Below are 25,347 nucleotides of genomic sequence, written 5' to 3' on the forward strand. Positions count from 1 at the left end.
GACTAATTCTTGGAAGAGTAAGTTGTGAAGATCCTGTATTTGCACCCTTGTCTAAATGTTTAGGTACTAAAGGACAGATAGAAACCAATTAAGACTGTAACAGGTGTTGATGTGCTAATTAACATTAAACCTGAAAATCATATTTTGGACCAAATCTGAGTGTACTAAAATAGTGCCTTTTTTTATGCAGGTAATAATCAGGGGTGAGAAAACCTTTCAAAAGAAAGTTGTTAGTACATTAAAAGGTCTGGCAAAAGCATCCAAGATGGAAATAAAGAAGCACATCGATGCCAGTGAATAGAGCTACCCTATTTCTCAAAAAAAAAAAAAAAAAAAAAAAAAAAAAAAAAAAAGGTGTTCAGACTCTTTCCTTAAGCCCTTTTTCAGTCATCTCTCTCTCTCTCTCTCACTTTTGTGCTTTCCAAGCCACCCTCCTAGAAAGCCTCTGCATCTTTTGTTCTCTTACTCAGAGATTGCTCCTTCTTTTCATCTCTTTGAACTTTCCAATGCATTCAGGTAGATGATTCTCAAAACTGGTTCATACCTGAGTGTTTCTCTACCTCGTCTCTCACCGGCCTCTAGAGTATTTTCCAGTCTGCATAGATAAGACCTTCTCTTTGGACTTAAACCCTTCCTTCTGCCAAGCTTCTCCCTGCCATTGGCAGTCAGAGTTGTTTTCAACAGCTGGCTGCTGCAACAGCCAGTCAAGATCTCCTCATCGTTGTCTCTCCTGCAGGCTCCTACCTGGAAAATGTTTCACTTCCCCATATGGGTTACACACCTTGAAAAAAATCGCACACACATCTGACCACCTCAAAACCCAGGAAAACTGAAATTAAGATAAAGGGAATACTAAAAAGAAGACTTAGAAAGCTTTGCTGTATATGTAAGTAACAAAGTATTAACTAAAGAGAAGGAAGGAAAGAAAGGATCCTCCAGCCTGGCTTGAATGAGGGCAGACATTTGCAGCTTTTAACCTTTCTACTGATTGCCAGGGTGACATTCTCACTCTCCATAAACCCCTATGAAAATGTTTCCACTCAGTCTAATGAAGCTTGCCATGCTTCCTCTTCACCGTTGGTCTTCTGCTGCTGCCTGGTATTGGAGCTAATGAGAAAACCTTCCCTGTCCACATTATGTAGGAAAGCTTAAGCGCCTAAAGCCATTGCCTATGGATGTTCTGCTGGAGGTGCTTCCATAGGCCTTCCCAATCCCTCCTCTCTAAACTTCCACAGGACAGAGTATAACAAAGGGTGTATTACTCCCAAGCACACATCTAAAACGCAGTTTAAGGGATTGTGGCAAGTCAGCTCTTGAAATCATCTCATGAAATAAGGGGTCTTCATTTCTATGTGTCTTCCCTCTTCCAGGTAGGCATCAGGCAGGAAGGCAGGTGAAGCTTTGTAAAACAGCTGGGAAGGACCCAGGGAAGAACAGCAGAATTTTTGGTTGTTAATGTTCTAAGTCTCCTTTTGCAGCTCCAGAGAGACTCCTTGGGAAATTACTTCATGGATATGACTGTTTGTTTGAAAACTCTCCCAGTGAGAAATAATTAATTCCACAGCCAGATAAAGGCAATGTAAATTAATCAGATATATCACTACTTAATCCTTAATAGATGCTAGTGCAGGGGAAAGAGAAAAAAACCCAAACTAAACAAAACCTTTTAACTCACAGAACTCAGTATACAAGATTACAGAAGTGCCCCATTATGCAGTTAATTAAATATGCACTGGATCAGTGCTAATGGATTTAATGTCTTCCTTTTTCCAAATGAAAGTGTGAAGTAAAAACAAGAAGCCAGGGGAGGAGAAAGAGGAGAGGGCCGGAAGGGGAGAAGATGAATTTACAGCTACTATTTACTCAATGGTGTATTCCTCTGACACCAAGATAAAATTATTTATTACTCTTACTTACAATCCTTTTCATCAATGCCTTTAAATGCTTCTAAATTTTTAAAGAAATGGGCACATTGCAAGTTCAACTTGAGGATATTGCAGTGAGCCAATAATTATTTCAAGCTCCAAATCTCCTCTATCCCCACTGAAGAGAAGGACCTACATGGATCTGAAATGACAAACACATGGTCCTGCGTGAAACTCCTGTACAAAGTGATAACACAACTTGCATTCAACACACTGGCAATTTTAACTGGAATTCTGATAGGAAACATTTTGAACATGACCAGGATAATGATAAGATTTTTGATCAGGCCCTTCCTGTGTTGTGCAAATACTCTTGAATGATCCATGTAAATGGGGTGGGTCCAGTAACAGAACACAAAAGTGAACAGCAAGAACACACTCCATATTATCTGTATGCTGTTCATTCAGGTGGAGAACATCACACCAAAAGCAGATAGCTAATCCTGAATCACAGGCAGACTAAAAACTTCCTTCACAATTAAAAGGAGTTTCTTTTCATTAAGCCAGACCTTGCACTGATCAATATGAGCTTTTAATTTACATATCCCCTTTTGCTCAATAATTATTAAGGGAATTAGAAGACAAGAAAAGCTGCCACCTGGATAGACAATTACATCCTAGCAAATGATCTATGCTTGGGATTAATCTTTTCCAATTTTTCTCCACCAAGATCCCATGCTTACTGCTGACCATCTGAGTTCCTAATGAGGAACAGCAGCATTTAATCTTCTGGAAGAAAACCTTCTAAATATTGTCTGCCCTGAAGAGAAATGTCATTCACAGCCATGTGTGAATGATAATCAAGCTTGAGAAAAAGTGAAAGAAAATAAGAGGGTGAAGTTAAAATTCTTTAAGAGTCTTCACTTAGGTTACTTAGACACTAGTGAGAATCATTCCCAAATTTATGTTCTCTTTCTCCATTTCCTTAACTCCATATTACTGACCTAGCCTAATGACCCTTTCCAAGGCCTGAGTATATCATCTCAATCCCTTCTTTCTTCCATTTTTTTAAGGAGAAGTCTCAGTTCAAACACTACAAAGATAACCGATGTATCAGAGCCTCATGAAGATAAGTGCCAGGAAATCCTGTTTTCCCCAGAGGAAAGCAGAGCTTTGGTCAGCATCTGCATATGCCTTCAAATCGTGCTGTATAGGAAAACATAAGGTTTATGTTTGGGCGGTCTTCATTTTCAGTCTACCACCATCAGTTTGGAACCAGGTTTTTTGTTTGTTTGTTTGTTTGTTTTCTTTCCCCTCCTTTTAGCACAAATGGGTCAGTGAACTTCACAGCTTGAAACCTTGACAGGCCCATCTGTTCTTCATTAAAAGCCATTAATGACAATGATAATGTAGCTAATTAGGCCGCATGCAAACATATACAGGCTTGAAGGGCTCCAGGGCTACAGGCAATCAAAGATCCAAATTGAACCAGCTGCTGTACACTATTGATGAGCACTAGGAACCCCCACCCCATCTTGTCCCAAAGTACAGCCACAAGCAGTCAGCATCCCACTGGACAAGTGGAGAGGTTTATTCTAATACACACATGGGTCAGGGTCTTTTGTTTCCATTGTCCTTCCACCATTTTCTCTTCACTGTGTGTTAAGAACAATTGGGAAACACCATCACAACCTGGAATTGTGTTCCCCATCACCATCTGCCAGTTTTAGTTTTCTGGTGCGTAGAGATATGTGTGTATGCAGGGCTTGAAGAAGCACATCGTCATGCTACACCTGCAAACCATTCCCAACAAATCCACTGACTTGTTACTTCCTCCACACCTGACCTCTGGAGGTCACTTTATTATTCCCTGCCTTGTTTTTTTAGTCTCTCAAAGTAAGGACAGCAGCACTGCACAGGCACATATCACAGCTGCATCAGAAAGGTTGGCATGTGAACAACATGATGTGAATAACATATAGAACTTACAGCTATACTAATAAGAGTGTCCTTTTAATGTAACATCTCCATCACAACAATCAAATGATCCCCAAAACACCTGATCTATAGGAACACCATCCATTACAACAAGGCCTGCTGGATCAAGTGGCATTCTTTCATGTGGAAAACTGGAAATCTAGACCTCTACCCCTGTAACCATAGATAGATCTTTTTCCTGCTCTTACCTTTGGGAATTGCCATTTGTAAAAGAGGGATGATGAAACTGACCTTCTCTGTAAAATGCTTTGAATTACATTTAAAACCAGTATTTTATAATAAAGGGCCAATAACAGTACTCCTCAGAAATACATCCAGGCACAGTCTCCTGACAGATGTATAGAGTGGTTTGTGTGTGTATACTAAAGGTGTAAGGTAAGTAGTGTTCAGGTATGCTCAGCAGTAAATGAGGAGCACACAGTAGCTGCATCCACTCAGCACCTTATGCATTCAGAGCCAGTGCAGCTGCTGAGACCCTTCAGGGAGCATTCAATGTGCATGTAAAACTGGCACTGAGAATACACCACAGCAGTGCTGCCACACAACTGGTGGGAAACCTGGTATTTCAAACTGCCCTAAGCCTAGACAATCATTACCAGGACTTAAAATGAGCTCAAAATGTGGAACAATCAAGTGCCTTAGTGAGGTTTTGAGCCAGAACTGAGAGAAGGGAGACCCACTCACTCTCCTGTAGCACGTCTTGCTCGGAGGTGACCATTTCAGCCTTGTGTCACTGATCTTTGCTTATTACCAAAAGCCTGAGAAAGGCTCCAATATAGAGAGTCCTCAGGGACAGACCAGGTTGTGGCCGCTTCTCATCTGTAAAGGAAACAGCAGTACATTGTTCATGATGAACTAACAGCTCCAAAGATGGGAATGGAAAGCAATGGCCAGGACTTCCTAACTCCAGTGAATCTTTAGCCTAAGGGACAGGGACTTCTTGGGAAAAAATGAAGATTCTAAGAACAAATCTCATAATGTCCCAGCTATGAAGACAAGAACAACCTAGTGCCCTGTTTTAAAATATTAGAAAAGGTCTCCCACTTCTTGTATTACCATATTTATCTTATAGTCTGAGGATTAACATTTCACCTGTACCATCTTTTTGAGAGAGGCCATTTCTTCAGCTTTTTTACTGCTTAGTCTGTAGTTTATTAGCCTTGCAACAGAAAGTCTTAAATAGACTAATCCATTCCTACAACTCTTGCATGATCATAATGTCATATCAGCCAGGATCACAAACCCCTCTTTTAAAATCAGATCATTCATTATTGGTAATAAGTGGTTTCTTAATATTATGGTACCTGATAAGCAACGCTACAAAGCTGTAAAACACCACCAAGCTGGTTTGCAGAAATATCCAGTAATGAGATGTCTCTCCTATAATAATAGGCTGGTGTACAAAACCCACCAGCTGTGGAAAAACTTGCATTAGTGCAGCTATTATAAAAAAGCAACTATGTAATTTCAAAAGCAATACACCACTACATTATTGCTGCTTCATTGGAAGTAAAGTTTTGTTTTTACATTAGACTTCCTTTTTTTAAAAACACAAAGTATTTTTAAACCACCTGAAAACTCAGCCTGCACTGACAAACTGTCTTAGAGGACAGCACTGTATGCATTTTCTCACAGCTGAGTACAATGTGTTAGCTAGAATCATTCCTTCTTAAATATGAAGCTCAAATAAAGCTGATAACTCAGCTCGAAAATCTTCCCGCTCTGACCTCTGGGCAATGCTAAATAGACCTCGTTTTCTAAACCAATTATTTTAAGAAGAAAAAGACAGGCAGTGTCACTGTATCTATGTTTTAACAGCTTGGTTTTCCCAAAATGTAACAATGTCATTTATTCCAGTGGTAATTTTGTATGCTGTGTCCTTCTTTAAAGATACATCCCTAAGGCTCTGGAATGTGTTGGCACCATATGCCATTGCCCCGCTCCCTCTCAGCCCTGCCCCAACTCACAGCTATATTTCTTTATAGCTGGATGTTCATAAAAAGGTGTCCCTTTCTAGAAGCAGCTCACTACCCAAGCAGGTTGAAGGAGGTTATCAGGATTTAGGTATTACTGCACAGTGACCTGTGAAGGTTATTAATCCAAGAAGAGCAGTCATGAGGAGCGAGTGCACAAGGAGGTGCCTGTGGCAGAGCAGAGCCCTGTCACTTTGCAGCCTATACCAGCTTTCAGATGCTCTTGTTCCTCAATTCCCTTCCTTCCCCAGAGGGTCAGGATGCAGCTACCCCCAGGCCTATGAGGGATGTCTCCCAGCACACAGCAGCAGGGTGCAAAAGGGTTAATTCCTCACAGACAGCAAAAGGCAAAGTGCATGGCCAGAAAGACTGACAGCCCTTGCTGACAACATCAAGGATACAGGAGCAGTAGGGAACACCTGTGCCAGGTGAGAGGGGCTAAGCAAGGAGAACTCTGTGACCAGACCACCGTGATACCTTGGGCTGAACGGAGCCAACAGCCCCTGTGGTGCTGGCACCCAGCTGTGAAGGGAGGGGCTGGTCATAGGCTGCTGGATTTGTGTGTCAAAGGGTGGTAATTCTGGGCCTGGGGGCTGGTCACAGGCTACACACAGATCTTAGTGATGAGCTTTTCCTCTGGTCCTGAGCTCTGGTATTGAGAGCACTACACTAATATAAAGAGCTGGGGAACAGAACTTAGTGCTGTCATAGGATAACTGAGCTACCAGGCAGGAGAATGCTAAGGAATAAGCTCTCCATCTCATCACCGTAAGTTATTGGTGAATTTGGGGCTTTCAAACAACAAATCTAGTCAAAACACACCAGAATTTTTTTTTTTTTTTTTTGACTCATTATTCACAAAAAGATTCCACACAGTTCAACTCAGGACTTGGTTTCTCCTGTTCCTTTTCATTTTTGTTTGCCTAAACCACAAGCACTGCAGAACAAAAGTTTTCTTTTCCCAGCCTTCTCTGTAGCACTACACGCATTCAACACACTGAATCTGGAGACCTCCTGATTCTGACAAAAGTCCCCAGCCACCTCTCTAATTGAAACATCTTTATCAATAAGTAGAAATTAAATTAAAACAAAATCATACCCATTAATCTTGTAGAGGTTTGAACACACTAAAAATATAGACCAGAAGGATTAGAAGGTGTTAAAATTCCTATGGCAGAAGAGACTCAGTGATAGAGTCTTACAGTTTGTGTGTGGATTTAACATCTAACAGGAAAGGTATGGATAGGAAGCACTGCAGAAGCACAGGGTTCCTTTCAAGTGTGTGGGGAAGGGACTACCCTGTAACACTGGCCAGGGCTGCCATAAGCTCAGGTGACATTTGGAAACAGCTCACCCAGGGGATGCCTCCACAGAGTACAGCTATCAGATGTTGAGCTCATTTTCACCTGTACACTGCGACATTCCAACAATCTGGCAACTGCATTGGTATAGCACTGAGCTTGAATTAATTACCATAATATTCTGACTTTCGGTCCAGGTTTTGGTTGGCATTACAGGAAACCTGAATTTTGGGTGCCTCGTACCAGGTTAGCAGTGGCACAACAGCAAAATGCAGAACACTGAAATGGTGTGGTAACACTCTGCTGGTTGACATTTCATACTGCTGAGACCCAGCAGGGTAAGAGACATAAACCACTCAAGGGCAACCACAGATTCAGGCTCAGAGCTGGCTAAGAGACACAGAATTCATTCAGCTTAGAGCACAGATAGTATGTACTCATTGTAGTCTGAACACTGTACTGATATTCCCCAAAATACCAAAATGCCTATCCTGCTTGGTCTAGAAATCTTTCCTCCTCCTGGACAGTGAAACCATCTACAGAGTTTAATGAAGCTAAGGGAAGGCTTCCTGCAGAAGGAAGGATTCCAAAGTCTAATCTGCTGTGATGGATTAATGCTGTCCTAAAAAAACTTGCTGGGCTGAGCTTTCAAACACTTTCCCCTCAAAAATCTAGGGTGGTGTTGAAAAATGCATGTACCACCATCACTGAGAAATGGATAACTTCTTTCCATTCCTCTTCCTTTTGCTGGGTAAACAGGCCAATTGCAAAGTCAGCAGCCATGGCAATTTCTGAATCAATATTTATCAAGCCCTTCTCCAACTGCTATTTCATGCCTCATTGGTCAGAGAGCATCCTCTCCAAGTGAGCCAGAAAATCCTGACCTTGCAAATGACAGAGGAGCTGCTTGAGGATTACAAAGTAGATCCGCTCTTCTAGCTAAAAAAAAAAAAAAAAAAAAAGAAGAGCAATTCACATGAATATCCTCATGGCATTACACATTCTTCTTCTGCCCTTTTCTTTTCTCCCTTCTTTCAGCAGCAGCCCTTGAAGCTGAAGGTTCATTTAAGAGCCCTAAACAAACAGCTTGTTCATTAGCAAAAATCAAGCTACGTGTAAATGACATTAAAAGCCACAGATACCCTCAAGGGAATCTGGTTTGGATTGGGTATTTTGTCTGTACTTATAATGACATAAAAGATGGATTTCTTCCTGCTCCTGCCCTAGGCATAGTAAGTGAGTCTGCAATTATTCCATTAAACAAAACCAACTGTACCAATTAGGTGGGATAGACCGACAGAAAGGTGTTTGGGGCACAAGGATACAACCCCTCCATCCTGGCACTCCACAGAGCAGGTCACAGAGGACAGAGAAACCTGGGAGAGGCCAAGTGCTGTAACATCACCTCTGGAAAAACAGATTGCCAAAAAATCAACCAAAAGCTCAGGAACATTTGAGAGGAAAGAAAGCACTGCCCTTCCTAGTCAGAGAAAATAACTTGTTAAGAAAACAAATATGTCCATGATCCTTTGAAGAGATGAAGTGGCATTATTTACCAGCACAGCCTCTGAAGTGTATGGACTGCCTCCAGGAACCATTCAGGCAAATGAGCATGAACTGTACACTTCAGTCCAGAGAGGATTTGCAGTGCCACACAATCTGGTACCACAACATGTCCCTTTGCTGCAGCTTGACATGCTTGAGGTTTTCTGGGAAAATACATTTGTACCTGAGCACCTCATCAAAATATAGACTGACGGGGAGGTATCTTTCCAGCCAGAAAAGAATGAAAACAAACACTATCAAAGTGGAAATGGGAAGGATCCAAGAGGAGTCACTACTCTTTAAGGTTTTTTTTATTCTCAAGAAGAAGTAAATAATGCCTCCAAGCACATTTCATGCAAGAAAATTGCATCTTCAAGATAACTCCTAGTCTCAAGTTAATCAGAGAATTTCTGGAACTTTGACTACTGTAGCATAAGATGCCTTAGGCCTTCTCTGTTCTCTTCTTCTCTTTTTTATTCAAAAGAAAACAATAGGGATGATTTCTGTGCAAGTTTTGCTCCAACTAATCCCTACTACTCTTCTGAGAACACTTCTCCCTAAAAAAGTTTCTGTCTTTACTATTTCTCCTCTGTTTTTGGTTACAAGTTATTACAAAATTGCTCATTTTATTTTCATTATTTGTGTACAGTCTAGCAATTGCCTACTTTGTTCCTTTCAGCATTCCCAAATTGGTCATCACTCTTTTACACTCTCTCTCTTTTCTATGCTCTACCCAAAAGACCACACCATCACATTTGAAATATTGCAGCGGACTCTGTATTTGAGACTCTCTCTCCTCATTCAGAGAGCGTCTTTGCTCAGAGGAGTTTTGTCATGGAATGTAATTTGGATGACAGCTCCAAATTACACAAGATAACATATCTTACTGGCACCTCAATACCTGGTAAGAGGCCAGTGTGCACACCCAAGCCCAATGGCTTCAGCTGGCACTTTGTTCCTAAGGAGACCAGGCTGACCACGCTCAACCCCTTTTGAACAGGTTTATTTTTTAGCCAAGCCATGTTTCATATGATCTCCCCTGTTTGAATCCTGTTGTATTGACTTCTGTCCAGATCTCAACATTTTTGTCACCTTTGTATTTATGTGGCATTCAACACCACTTTCCACATTAGCAGCATCAGTGAACTAATGGGCTATTCGTTGTTTCCCTAGTCATTAGTCAAGGCCTTGCACAGAACATGCCCTTCAGCAATACTTGTGCCTGCCCAGGACTCTGCCCTTCAGCCTCATTGCTGCTATTTACCATTTCCCTACACAGACATCCCCCACTTGGCAATTTCAGGCTCCCATGCCTTTCCCTGTTTTATGGAGGGGCACACCAGAAGAGCCAGATGTTCTGTGGTCAGTAGGGATGTGTAACTGGCCAGCTGGCTCCAATCAGACTGAGCAGACATGGCAGAAACAGCAGAGCTGTTGTCTCAGCAGACACAAATAGATGCCCACTTCTCTTCTACTCGCTGCCCAGCTCCCATGGAACGCACAAGCACTCCATACATTTGCTTTTTGTTCTGTCACACAGTTTCAAATTAACTGGATTGCAGGATTCCCCAGAACTCCTTCCTGAAGGAACTAGTCTATCAACATACTTGAACTGGAATGCACTTGTATGCACTTGCAGCAACAGTGACTTGGGAGTCAGTCATGGTGGCAGATGCACTTTATCAGGATCCTATAGGCTGAGCAAGAGCAGCCCCTGCAGTTTGTGCTGTATTTTCTCATCTGTCGAACAAGACAAAGAAGCAAACCATTTCAAACAGGCAACAGGTTACTCAGAGCATTAGTGTTTATGGTCTGCCTCAAGATATGCCAGGCAAAGGGGGAAAGAAAAACCAGGGAGAGTGAGAAAGTCAAGGATCAATTTTGAGGCATCAGCTTTAAAGGTGTTCCTCAGAGTTCATTCCAGGTCCTCTTCTGTTCAATATATTTATCAAGAATGTGGATGCAGGAGTTAAATGCACCATTAGAAAGTTTGCTAATGGAACCAGACTGGGAGGTGCTGTTGACTCCTGAAGGACAAGAGAACTTGCAGGGGAGTATACATAGATACCCTGCTCTATTCAGCACTGGCGCAGCTTCACCTTGAATACTGTGCATAGTTCTGGGCTTCATAATTTAAGAAGGATATGAAGGTCCTTGAATGTGTCCAGGGCATGGCAGCAAAGTTGGTGAAGGGGCTGGAATGTCCTGAGGAGCAGCTGAGTATTTAGGGTTTATCTAATTTGGAGAGGAAGTGGTCAAAGGGCGACAGCATTGCTCTCTACAGCTTCCTGAGGAAGGAACAGAGGTGGAGGTGCTGAACTCCTCTCCCTGTGATGCAGAGACAGGGACATGTGGGAATGGCTCAAAACTGCACCAGAGGAGGTCCAGACTGGACATTAGAAAACACTGGTTTACCAAGAGAGTTTGGTCAAACCCTGGAACAGGCTTCCTAAAGAGCTGTTTAATTCCAAAGCCTGACAGTATTCAAAACGCCTTTGAACAATGCCCTTAATAACTTGCTTTACTTTGGTCAGCCCTGAATTGGTTGGGAAATTGGATTACTTTGTTCTGTTCTAAACAGCAGAATGCACAGGTCACAAAAGCTTGAAGCAAGCCTTTCAGCTTTGCTGTGCCACCTCAGCTCTGAGACAAGAAGTTTCCTCTAGACAAGTCAGCTTGGCTGGCATAATTTCCCCTGATGACTCAGAAACTCTGACTAATGTACAATACCACCAGCTATATTTTCATTTTGTGTACTTGGCTTCCTTCTCCACCCACTTCTTCAGAAAGGACTGATTTGCTGCTACATTTCACCATGAACTCCTGTATCCCTTTTCACTGCTGGAGCCGACCAAGTCCCTCAAACTAGGCTGTTGCATTTGACCTTCAGAATCCATGAGTCAAACAGTATGGTGTGCCATTCATGGGCACATCAGTTATGAGGTTACCCAGCCAGCCATATAACTTCAGCATCTTAAATAGCTTCCAAATCCAATCAAGACTTGTAATATATTGGTGGCTCGAGAGAGAAAAGCCTTTTGTTTCTGAACAAATTTACTTCTCTCTGAAATTAAGACCTCCGGATTTCAATTTCATCTCCTCTGCTGCTGCTAAAAGCAAAGATGATGCAAAGCAATGTCTTTTTTGGGCTAGGCAAAACTTCACAATATACTGATGGAAAAACTTGGCACAGCTCATTCATTGGAGAGTCTAAAATAGGAGAGCATTTTCTTCTGTCCATTTTCTCCTGTCTCAGAAAACATCTGCCACAGACACGTTTCCCTGCTGCAGGCCAAACAGGCTCTTGACAGGAACCACAGGAGTACACACTTCTGAGCTATCAAGCTGCACTACAGAGTGGGTCTTTGAGGGCAATGTGGAAATCGTATGGGCACATGTAAAGGTGTATGGAAGAGGGTGGGAATCAGCTGGCCACACCACATAAACAATCAAGTTATGAGCTGGGTCCCGACTCTGTGTCTGCTATAAAGGAGAAAACAGGCTACGTTACATATCACATGCTGAGAATAGTTGGGAAGGAGAGCTTCTTTAACCTTTTCACACATGCCTTTTCAGCTACTGTGCAGAAATATTTTGCTTATATGATAACTAGAGGGGTTTTAACATGGGTACACAAGCACACCAAATCCAGCTACCTGTGATATGCTTAAAGCAGGACTGGCACAGTCTACATATTCCTGCTACATTTATGCAGTTTGCTGTGGCTGAAGTTTTACAATAAGGGGGAATGAGGGGCCTCACAAGAGAGGTAGCCATGTAGACAAAGATGAACTGAACCTGAAAAGATATTGAGAGCTGCATCCCCTCCTGAACAACCCAGAAACTAACTAATTTTCAGGCACAGATCAGTAAGCAGTTCTGTGCACGGTACAGCAAATGACAGACGTACAAACTGCAAAATATTATTTGCAGCCTCATTTTGGCCTGCCATGAAAAGGAAAAAACAAACCAAGACAATATTTCATAATAAAAACTTGTTAGAAACCTCCTCAGGCAAGGAACAGAGCAAGGAATAAAAGCTTTGATGGCATTTAGACTCCTGGCTACACAAATCTCTTAAATAAAGCAGTCTCTAGAACAGTCAGATATCAGACAGTGACATATCAGTAGTTTTAAGTTCATGGTCTTTCAGATGAGATATAAAACTGGGTCCTGACCTTGTATGATCATTAAAGGCCTCATAACACTTTCTGCAAAAAGCAGGTTCTTAATCCCACTGGCCTGGAGACAATCAAATTTAGGTAACTACCGGAATCAATCTTACAGATTTATCTAAATACAGCACTCTATTCTCCAGGATAAAATAGTTTGTGGCATTTCTGTGCGCTGCAATATACTAAAAGAGTCCTTCCTATCTCAGCATTAGGTAAAGTGATCTTTTTATATGCACTCACTGCCACTCCTACATGGGGGTTATGAACCTTAATATGTGTTAAGGAAACTGGACATGCAAAGTGCAGTGGTGTCCTAGTTTCAGCCAGAACAGGGTTAATTTTTTTACAGTAACCAGGGGAGTGGTGTGGCCAGACGTTAATATTATTTGATACCACCTCACATCATTAGCAGGATGGAGAAAGGGACTCTGGGTAGTAGGGAAGAGCCAGTTGGTATTTGTCATTTCTTTGTCCTATACCTCTTGTTATTAATATTGCTGCTCCTCCTCCTTGTTTTCTTATCTCATGGCTGTTTCCAGCATTGCTCTTATCTCAAACCATGATCTCTGCCTTTTGTGCTTTCAATCAGAGTGGGGAGAAAAGGGAATAAGCAGCATCTGGTTTGGGAGAGTCTCAGTGGGAACACTAAATGTTGGACTACCATTCCTAAATCACAACAGATGGAAAAGGCATTTATTACCATGTTCACCACAACTCAGTTTCCATGAAACCCTTTTCACACTAAAGTACCTAGAAACTGGATGTTCCCAAATTTTGAAAGTTAACAAGTAAATGAAAAAAGCAGAAGAGCAGAATGTTTATATACCTGTGCCACTGAAGAAGCCTATGGAACAAGATTCAAAAGGGTAAGATGGAGACAGTTGGATATTGCCTCAATTATGGCCATTGGTCACATCAATGCTCAGCAGATGAAACTATAGGAGGTCCAAACCACTAAATTTTCAAAACATAAGGATAGGGTTCTTTGACAGGCATTTAAGGGAAACACAAGTCCTTCCCAAATAGAGCTTCCAGCTTCCACCCAGGAAGATTCATAACATGCCCTGTTTTCAGAAGTTTTTTACATGTAGCACCACAATATGTCCCAAAACTTCTTGGAGTGCATTCCATATGGAAATCCATAAGAGTGGATGAGAGAGCAGACTAAACCAAACACATACATTAACTGTGCTATTCAGTAAGGAGGTAGCCACCCAAACCAGTCAATAATTATCTCTCAGAGGAATAAAGCAGCAATAAAATCCCAAAGGCACACAGCTCAAGCTACAGAAGACTTGAAATATGGATGTAGTAAAATAGTGTGGATTTTTACTGTAATAAAAATGTAAGAGGACAATCACATCTGTCACCAGAAAGATTAAGATTTGAGAGACATAGTGTCTTAACACAAGCATGCCTGCATACATATAAGAGTGCCTGTGTCAGGGTGCCTCAGTCAAGGTTTATTTTGAATTGAGCTCTCTGTTCACACCTATCTGTCAAGGCAAGTATGTTATTATTTTGTAAATGAAAATGAAAGGTTGCTATCAAAGCATCAGTCAATTATGGTTACTTACAGCAGGTGCCTCGCACCATCCCCCTGGTTTACTAAACAGAGGCCATTCCCACTAAGATCTAAGACTGGATTCCCTGTCAAAGATCAAGGTTTATATACAGAGGATTACAGAGCTGTTCTCACCTGCATTTTGTCAAAGAAAAACCAAGGTTTCTTCACCAGAAAAGCCTACTAGGTTACCATTTTCTTGATCTTCACTATCTATTTTCCTCAGAAGTCTGACTATGCAACCAAAAGCCAAGAACAATTTATGCAAAAGGATCCAAGAACAAGTAATTTCTCATGGTGACACTTGCTTCTTTGATGAGACTACAGAACAGGAGCACACAACAGCTTTTTTTAATGCATGCAATGTTTTTCTGGTAAAACATTGTGCACTGGAGTCAAGAGAACACCACCCAATAGGATTCTCATGCTCACACTTTCTGGTTCCTCTCACACTGGGGAAAAGCTCACAAGCTGAAAAAGCATTGGCAACATTTAGCTTATAGTGTGCCATTATGAGACTGTGGGGATAGTCTCCAGTTACTGATTCAGTACAATTTGTTGGAAGAGTATGTGGTTAATAAAAAAGAAGCCTGAACTAAGCCACAAAATACATTTATCACACTCTGAGGATATTTTCCCTATAACAATTAATTTTTCATATATAGTCTGGTGAGGATGAAGCAGAAAATAAGAATTCCATTTTGGATACAATTTTGTCAGTGACGTGAAAAGTGGAAACCTCAGAAAATCTGGAAAAGCTTTCACATTAGAAGAGCTGTTGACACAGTAATTGGGGTCTCCTATATAATGAAAAATTACCTTAACCTCAAGCTATTTGTCTTCCTGGAGTGTGTCATATTTTCTCCATGACCATCCAGGCAATTCCTTATCCACCAAATGGTCCATCCATCAAATCCATGTCTCTCCAGTTTAGCGACAAGATAATGTGGGACAGTGTCAAATGCTTTGCACAAGTCCAAGTGCATGATGTCAGTGCTCTTCCCTTAATCCACCAATGCCATAACCCCATCCTAGATCTCCAAATCCATCAGGCACCATCTGCCTTTACTGAAGATGTGCTGGCTGTCACTAATCATCTACCTATGTCTCACATACCTTAACATGGTTCCCAGGAGGATCTGCTCATGGCAAGGGTTTAGTCTGACTATAAAATTGCATTTTCTGTTTAAATAGAAGCCAAGAATCGTATGCTCGCTGTAGACTCATTGCTTCTTTCTTCCATTTGGAGTTAGCATAGGAATCACCAAAATAACTAACTACAGAAAGCAGCAAGCAAAAGTTGTTTGTTCAAAGGGAAAGTTAAGTTGCAAAACTGAAAGTTAAGTTTCATAATCACACAAGTATCTTGGTAGCAGAAGAGACTCATAGAAGAAGAAAATTTATTGTCCCTAAAACAATGTTGGCAATAACATCCTAACTCTAGAGGAGCTCTCCAAAATGCAGGTGGGCACCTGCTAACTTTTCCAACAATGTAATGGTTGGCCTTCATGGCACCAGTGTACACTGAAAATGAAAACCTCTGACTTGCATTGCACAGGAGCAGTCATTTAGCCACTGCTGAATACAAATAGCCAAAGATCTGCATCCTAACTTTAACTTGCAAATTGTACTGCTACAAAAAAATATAAGCCCAGAGAAGACTATAAAATATAAAACTTGCTGATAAGAGCTCATTGCAAGGAAGCATGATCAGCAAGCCCACACTTTCCTCCATAAATATTTTCAGTGTTAATAGAAAAGTACCAAAGAAAGAAAGACACTAAAAAGTATATTTTGCACCCCCTTTCCTCCCACTTCTTTTAACAGTGGACAGACAGGAGGAGAGCAATGGCAGCTCCTGCCCAAATAATTTCATCAATCCAAACATGATCAATCTTACAGCAGACAAGAGGAACAAAAACGAGCCACCATCTGTGGTGTCTTCTGGGTGGCAGCACAACTAGCATTTTCTGAGTGAGCTGACACTCATGTCAGAGACAAGAGATGCATGTTGGTTTTAAAAAACTTTTGTATCATTCTAAATTTGTTTTTTATAATCTATATTGAAAGATACATTGATGCCAGGACTGGCAAGCTGCTTTTTTGTGAAAGATGCTAACAACATACCTTCTCAGTGGCTGTCATTGTATCATCATGGTGTGTTACACCCCTCTGAAAGTAAAATTCACTTCCAGCAATGTGATACCTGAATTTAATTCAGAGCTCTTTGCACTTCCTGTTACTTGGAAGATATTAAAGACCCTCCCCAGACATGCATTGTGTTGAAAGCTGCTAAGAAAAGTCCACATACACTGAGGAAACCTGGAATACTGTTTTGGAGATATTCATTTTTTGAGGCAAAAGTGTATCATGGTTGAATAAGTATCAGTAAATTGTCACTTGATACACAAGCATCAGTCTCCCTTTCAGAAGATAGATCCAATACATTAATTGCTGAAGTGTCATCAAATATCTGACAGATCAGATCCAAATGGTGTGGTGTGCTTACACCAGACGGCAATTTGAGTCTTCAAAGTAAAGTTACAGACTTCTTTGCTGTAAGGTTTCCAAATGGGCATGTTTTGAATGTTATTTATGGACATCTGCCCAGACCTTCAGATGAACAACTCAAGAGATGTGAGCTTCCACTTCAAACTCAGTAACAACATCTCAGCTCTCCAGTTTAACTGTTGAATTACTGATTGCTTCTGCAAACAGACAAAAGAGTGGGAAAAGCCAAGAGGGAACTAGAGGTTACTATAATGGTGGAAAATTAAAAATAAAAAGGCAAGCAGAGGGAAGGAGAGTCTAGTGGAGGACAAGAAAGACACACAACACCTGAGAGTACTGAAAGAAAGGGATACTGAAAAGAGAAGAGGAACCACAAAACTCCTCTCAACCTGAGAGACCCAGAAGCAAAAGCCAAGCCATGCTCCAAGGCCACCAGCTCACTCAGTCCTTCTCTTTGTCTCTTCCCAAAGCTTCAGGCTGGTCACTAAGGTCAGGGAACAGGGTTGTGCTGTGGCAGGACCTCCAGCACCTGCACTCCTGTCCCCTCAGTTACCACAAGGATTGGGCTTCTCCTGCCTCCTTTATCCATAGCAAACAATCCCGCCAGAGCCCCCTCATTGCACCCAGGGCCTCCAAACCACTCCAAAGACAGCCCTTGCTGAGGGCAGGATGCTCAGGAGGCTCGGGACTCGAGCAGCCCTCCCTCCTTCCTTGGGGGAAACGTGAGGCAGCACTGTCAGCACAGACCCAAAAAGACAATAACCACATCAGCCCCAGCACAACACACATAGTTTAACTTTACCAACCTGATCCATGCTCTCCACAGCCCTTAGCCAGGTACCCAAACTCCGGAAAAGCAGATAAAAGGCAGAAAACACAGCATTTACCTCCTGCGGACGCTGCTGCCGACCCCTCCCCTCATCCCTGAGGGCCGGTGCTGGGCCCAGGTGTTCCCTGTTACCTGCCCGGCCCCGCAGCTGCTGCCCCTCAGGACAGGCTCCCAGCAAAAACTTCCCATGAAACTTTCCTCCAGCCTGAGCCATAAACTAAAACCTCAGATTTCAGCATACACTGTCATGTATGTGGCTGTGCTTTGACATCAGTGATACTTTTACATCACACAAGCCCCGTTTCTGTTGTGGCCAGGACAAGCCGCTGCTTTGCGACAAGGAGTAACAGCGCTGCTCTGGTTTGTCATCCATGCTGGATTAGGGCAGGGGTGAGTGCATCGAGCCCTCCCCCTACGCCTTAGACTTGGTTCTAATGTCCATACCCTGTACTCCCTGGGAATATTTGCCACCCTGACTGGGCTTATGAGCTGGTTGCTCAACACTCAGCAACGTACTGCAGAAAGTTGCCCAGACACAGGGTAAAGGACATTCATCTGCTCTCTGGAGCCATAAGTGTGTGCTGGTATCTGCTGGTTACACCTCACCTACAAATAAAGAACTGGATCTGAAGATGGGCCTGGTGTTGTTTAGTCTAAAATGTTCTCTGATCATTAAACCTGCACAGAGCTATTGCTGGGGCCAGGGGCGACTGGACTCACAACACAGCCGGTGCAGTGCCTGCTCCTTTAGCACTGTCCCCCAGCTGAGCTGGAGCTCTTGGTGCTGCAGCTGGCCAGAAACCTAAACACAGCATTGTAGAGCTGGCTTCAGACCCAAGATTATCACAATAAAGCCAGGGATGGAAGCACACTGTGGCAAACTTATCTCTGCTTCCAATGACCACTTAACCACGCAAAACACAGCAGTTCTGTGAGCAGGGCTTCCCTGCACATTCCCAATTCAAAGGGAGAGGGGAAGCCAGTTTTAAAAACTAGGGCAAAGGCCAGTAAATTATCACAAAATTATTTAAACAAGGAACACCAGAAAATCAGCTTTGTGAATGTAAAGTTTGTATGAGCTTCTGTAAGATGAGGGGAATAAGCATATTTTGCCTCCCAAATATGATCATCAGCTGAAGGCAGCACCACTTCATCAGTGAGAAATTTCCAAGAACTTTGCAGAACTAGGAAGAAGTAACAGCAATAATTAACATGACTTTCTCTCTACTTTATGTCTGACACTAAAAGTAACGGGCTTGTCTAACCCACAGTGTATTTATAATCCACATCTTATGCCTTGCTCTGTCCATGATTTCATCAGCAAAAGGTGTTTAGGGTTTTCCTGGCATTAAGTGGCCAGACAGAATGCATTAGTCTAGAAATAGATTATTAAATTCCACTGTCAGACTGAAGTGGTCAATAAATACAGTAGAATGAAAGTCCTTCAATTATATAAAGCTTTATGTGTACTGTTAAAAAGTTTCCACACAGTATGGTTTCAGTCCTGCTTTGATTTCTTTCTTTTCTAACCCTTCATTTTCTTCTGTCAGGCCTTGTCCTTCCTCAGTGTGTAGTACTGCCAGCTAACAAGTTGCTTACATCTTTTTGGGAACCATCCCTACTCAGCAAAGTGAGCCAAGTCACCACATATGGATTCTAAACTCTAGGACTTCAAACCACTCACACAGTTGAAGAATCACAAATCAACTCCATTTCTTCTAGGCACAAAAGGATGTGCTTCCAAGCTGATGGGAGAACTCTTTCTTCCCTTTCAAAATGCAAAGGAAAATTCAGTAAAATGCTATTAAAGTCATAGGCTGCAAACCTGTGACAGCCCCACCCTCTCACCTGCCTACTCAGCAGCAATGCTAAAAGGATTATCTTCAACTCATCTTCAGTCCAATCAATCATTTGTTTTTAAAACCACATTGCTGTTGCCTTTCAGCACATCATAAATTTGTACCAATAGAGATTCCACTGTCATCCACATGGGACACCATAAGTAGCTTGGATGAAACCAAGCATATTCAAGCCACAAAGGACCAGAAAATGGGATGCCCTTTTTAGGAATTAAGACAGGCAGGAATTTTTATAGTAGTTGTTGTTGCTGGTTTTGTTGACTTCTGATGAGAGATACTAGACAACATATGTTCTTCTGAGCTAGAACCACATCAACACCAGAAACCTATTTGTGAGATCTATTTCAGCAGAATTACTTTATTCTCAAAGAAATCTTAAGCCTTCAGTAAGGAGTCAAGAAATCACAGCCATTTTTTTGGACAGTTTTAATTGTCTTCATCGTCTCACTTACCGTGACCAGGATTAAACTGGATGAACAGAATGGGCATGTTCTGGTCCTGTCTCAGACTGCGTTCAGCTTAAGTTTACATCTTACATTCAATGTACCATGGTTTTTCAAAAATGCTCCTGCGGTCAAAGCACTGTATGGTTCTCAGCAGCCCACCACATAAAATATTTAATTCTCCACACTTGCTCCAAAAGTATATGCAAAAATAAAAAATGCAGAAAATTCAAACAATGCACAAGGGTGGCCGGTTTTATTTCAGGCCCCAGTATCACTGAGGCTGAGAAATCTTGCATTTAAACCAGATAAAACAATGCCCTCTAGTGTTCTGTGGGGAAATCCCATACAAAATTTCTGAAAGCCTTAAAAAAAAACATGCTACCAACTCAGGTGACAGTCGACATTTTGAAAGCTTACAGCTCGTATGCAGCACCCATGGAATTTTCTGTGTATCACTGTGGCCTGCAGAACTATTTGGGATCCGTTCTTTTCCTTATCTCCACTGCTGATACTTGCATCATAATTTGAAATACCATCTGTGGACAGTCTTCCGACCTGGGGCATGTATCAAATCACATCATACCACCCTGGACCTTCCCCAGGTACACAAAGAATTTGGTACACTGTGTTACTGACCCATCACACAAGCAAGATGGAATTTTTGGCTTGAGGAGCTTTCTTACAGAGCTCCAAAGTTTAGTAGAATTCTTTAAGGCAGCAGCTGTCTTAAGATATTGATAAACTGCAAACAGAACTATCCAAATTCAAGAAAGACTTGAGCAAAGTATTCTCATAGTTAACAAAAACTCCTGCAGAGCTATCAAAATATTTATTTACATCCTGTACACATTACAAAATTCAACTTTGCATCCCAAAAAGGACTGGAAGAGATTGATAACTGAAGGTCTGAAAAGCAAAAGTCCTTGGTGAAGGCTGCTCTTAAATAGGCAGCTAGGAGTCCTTCAATTTTACCATCCATTGCTCTGAAAGATAACTACTGGGCTCTCACCATCTAGATAGATTAAAACTTGAATGACTTTGATTAAACCTTTAATCACATCAAATACTTTAAAAATCATTAACAACAATAAAAAGTCCTGTTGGACCACTGTGCTTTTGTTATTTTACATGACATTGATCTGCTGCAGATAGAAACCACAGATCAAACGGGAAGCCAAAAGAAAGGTATTGGAAAGAAACACCAGTTTTGTCAATTTCCTACCTGAAATACAGGGGGGAAAAGATGAAACTGGCTATTTCTAACAGGCTATTTTCCCCTTCCCTAAGGTGGGGATTGGTACACTTAGAAAACTGCCAATACAAAGACAACATCAGTCACAGATGCCCTAAGCCCTATGTGATTATGCAGGCATTGGAGGGGGCAGCAACACGACTGTCAGGTGAAAGAAAGATGCTGTAATATGGTTGGACACAAGGTCTTTTCCAAACTCAATGATTCTTTGATTCTATTAAGCTGGAATTTGTTTCTTGTACAAACAATTTCAGTCACACAAGTGGGCCTATTAACAGTGATTCTCACTCCTCTTGGGACATTCACTGGAGTAAGGTTAACACAGGCCTGGTTTTTCTTCAGAGGGAAGCTAGCTTGGCCTCTCTGATAGGTAGACAGAGGCTGAGCTCTTCAGACTAGGTATCACCTTGCACCTTCCAGAGGAATTTATTCGTAAGAACAGAACATCAGAAATCTCTTTAAGAAGTTTTGTTCATAAAAGTCAAGTTCTGAAAACAAAAGCTTGCCAGAGTGATCATGCAAAAATATAAAGAGAACACCCAGTGAGAGCATACACCTAGAGGAAATTCTGGACGTGATGTGGCACTTGTAATAAGCCTTGTGTATGAGGCTGCAATTCAGAATTTGGATGTAGAAGTGGGATCAAATTAGACATTTTTGAAATTAGGTTTGAGCTAGGAAACTTCAAAATTTAAATTGCTTTCTTCTCAGAGGTCAACCAAAACATATTCTAACTAAACAAGCAGATACTTTTTTTTTCTTTGTCTAATGAGGGGTGGTTACTGCCAAGCATTCTGGCCTGCAAAGAAATTATTTTTGATCTTATTATACATGTAACCAAATTAAGGGAGAAAAGAAAGCACTTTAGAGACCATCCGAAAGACAGCCAAAGGAAGATATTCAGTGTTTGTACCACTGCACTAGGAACTCATATTTCTTAGAGGTCTGACGCAATACATCTCTGTTACTGAGTGTATGCACAGAACATTACCTTGGAGAAATTGCTTGTATGCATATTTAAGAAAAATCCTCTCAGGATCAGTTTCCTCCCTGTCATACTGTCATTCTGTTTGCAAGGAATAGTGTGAGAAAAGGACCATTCAAAATCCAAGGTACAAAAAAAGCAGTGGAAGGATCTGGGGAAAACAGACATTATCTCGAGAACTGGGTTTCCAGCCTGAGTGAACAAAACAGCTTTTCCAGGTCCTTCAGCTTATTCAACAGTCCAGTGCCTTTCAGACACATTCTCACCTCCTCTGGGAAGAAGCAGAACAACTTGAAGGAGAATGGAGGAAAATGCTCCAACATCCATCAGAGAGAGGTCACACACATACATGCTCTCATACCTTGACAGCATGTATGTTCTGCAGGGCTGGGAGCATTCTACTAGTGCTTCACCAGGCAAAGATGCCAAAAGTGTCCAGGTAAAACACTAAAACCATCTGAACTGAAAATAGTTTCATCAGTGAAGTATAAATTGAGCTTTTCCATTCTTCACCTTGGCCCTCTTCTTGCACAAGTGCTTTGCTATGAGTCTAGTGCTGGTGCAGTCTCCGTAATTTCTTTCTGTGTCACTGTCTGCAGGTACCTCAGTCGCATGGGAGGGAGCTGCTCATAAAGGTCAAATCCTAAAGGACTCTCTGCATTCACCAGTCTGTAGTACAGCAGGTGCTTTTTCAAGTTCTGAAAAATGAAGCAGAAAGGTATCTAATCTTTTCCACCATCTCCAACACAACACAGCAAATCTGCAAATAGTACAATTCCATCATGCCCAAGATATTTAATTACATCATCTTCAGTAGAAGAGCTATAAAAGGCAAGTTTCTTCCACTAAAATTTACTTTTTTTTTTGCATGAGAATTACTCTTCTAAACACAACTCCAGTCTCCTCAACAGCCCCACACAATGACTTCTTGCCAGAAACGCAAGTGGATTTTTGAGTATGATCTAATAATTTACCCTGGACACAAATCACAGAAGGCCAAATGACCCATCTCTGTGCCACAAAGAATAGATTTTGGCAAGCTCCTTGAAAAAAAGAGAAACCTTAATCTGTCCTGTTCTTTTCAGGGGAAGCATCCAACCAGGAGTTAAGAAAGATCACTGCTGGCCACCTATTCATAACTGTGCTACAATCATCCCTCTAATATCTCTAGCTATCCAGATATAATGCTGCTTGGACAAGAAACATGGAAATACAGTATAGGAGATTCATCTAAGTTCCAACAGGCTCAGTGTTTTGAGGTCAGTTACTACAAGAAGTAGTTAAGCGTATTTACAGATATTGCAGGCCAAAATCCTGCAGCAAATCTCCTCTCATTGTCAAATTAGAAACATAATTTAACACAAATTTCAAAGCCAAATATAAGTCTGTAAGAGTACCACAACTGGAAAACTTAATTCCCAGCAGCACAAGCTGAATCTGACAAATCCTACCTCATCCACCAACAGCCACGTCTTTCGCAGCATGCTTTTCCGAGCAGCATCTGTCTCCTGGGAACAAAACACATACTTTCCTTAATATGGTGCAGGAACACCTTTGCCCAGGGGCATACAGCACTCCAGGATGACTTGTTCATTATAATGATGAGTAACTTGTTCCAGCAGAAAGTGCTTGAGATGTCTTATCACTTAAACCCTGCCTCTCTGCCCCTTTTCCTAATCTGAATCTCAGCTGACTTCTCAACCTTCAGGTAGAATTGCAGATCAGAGATGAATTTTTGCTGGCACAACGATTTATTGATAGAGGCCTCAAGGCCATGGGAGGGTTTCTGCTTGGTTACTTAAGCAAAGTCAAAGAAAAGAGTATTTTGCACCTTAAGATTGCTAAGGCAGAGGCCAAATCTATTACAAGCTCTCTCTGTCTGATCACATCCCTTGTTCCTTCTGCTTATTCTTCCCCCCAGACCACAGAACACATAATTGCTGACCTCAAAGATTTAGGTAGGTCTAGCTACCATTAATGCAAGTGTGTTAGGGTATAATGAACAAAAGCTGATGCCTTGTATGCGGATCCTCAAACAGCTGATGGGTCCTCAACACATTTGCTTACCGTCTTTGTTCTCAAGTCCCAAAGGTCAACGACTCATTGCAAGGCACACTGGACTTACAGGGAGAGCAGATGCAAAACCAAAGACAGTAGTTCTGAAGCTCTGCTATCCATTACCCACCTGTGTTGTGCTTTCTTGGGAGAAAATAAAACTGTTCACATGAGCCACGGCCACTACATACAGAACAGGGCACCAGGTGTGGCACAGTGCACCAGTGACCAGCGTTCGGAAGTAGAGTCGCAGGAGGTTCAGGTTATCCTCAGGAGGGGAAGTGTAGCGCTCAAGAGGCACAGGAAACTGCAACAAACCCATCCAGAGGCAACATCACAATTTTTGTCAGGGTCTAAGTGGTAAGAGGAAGTTCATGACTTCTAGAGTGCCCTTCCATGTGCATGCCCTCCTGTAACACAATGTTACCCCAGCAGCATGACCCCCATTTGCAGCAGAGCTGCTACGGCCCACCCTGACTGATGTGATGTGCCTTGACAAAGTGTTGTCAAGACCCCTTCAGCTTTATGGATAGATGTTTTACTGGTCCTATCACTGCAGCTGCTTTTTGGCACAGATAAGACGAGCACTTATAAAGTAAGAAGACAGAGTATTTTTGACAGCACTGCTAAATTCTATCTCTTGTGCTCTGCTCATTCAAAAGAAACGCAGTCCTACACTTGACAGACCAAATTTTCTTGCTGTTACCCAGCAGAGCACAACTCCAGTATAACTATATGTGGAAAGATGGTTGAGAAGGAAAATGACTATTTGTCTATGCACGGGCAAGGAAAATGTTCTCACCAAGGTGTGAAAACACTTATATAAGGGAAAGGTAATTGCTAGCAGAACACAGGGTGCAACCAGCCTTTCATACATACAACCTAAAAATTAGACAGTTTTCATTGGTTAATCCAAGCAAGGTTTGGGACAGTTTCCAGTGAAGACTGAGCAATTTCACAGCTCCTGCCCTCCACACATACACACAAAT

General features: G+C 41.8%; 1 protein-coding gene across 5 annotated transcripts in view; it reads right to left on the reverse strand.

The window, feature by feature from the left end:
* Window positions 1-20,291: 20,291 nt before the first annotated feature.
* RPAP1 (RNA polymerase II associated protein 1) overlaps window positions 20,292-25,347 on the reverse strand; it is a 39,940-nt gene continuing 34,884 nt past the window's right edge. For all 5 annotated transcript variants that reach the window (XM_030274329.4, XM_072929997.1, XM_072929999.1 and 2 more), the window contains 3 exons: window positions 24,489-24,665; window positions 23,755-23,811; window positions 20,292-23,001 (listed from right to left, as the gene is read on the reverse strand). In XM_030274329.4, the coding sequence (XP_030130189.4) occupies window positions 22,846-23,001; window positions 23,755-23,811; window positions 24,489-24,665 (390 nt within the window). In that variant the 3' untranslated portion in view covers window positions 20,292-22,845. The remainder of the gene's footprint in view (window positions 23,002-23,754; window positions 23,812-24,488; window positions 24,666-25,347) is intronic.

Source organism: Taeniopygia guttata, chromosome 5 (assembly GCF_048771995.1).
Source record: "Taeniopygia guttata chromosome 5, bTaeGut7.mat, whole genome shotgun sequence".
In the NCBI taxonomy this organism is placed as follows: domain Eukaryota; kingdom Metazoa; phylum Chordata; class Aves; order Passeriformes; family Estrildidae; genus Taeniopygia; species Taeniopygia guttata.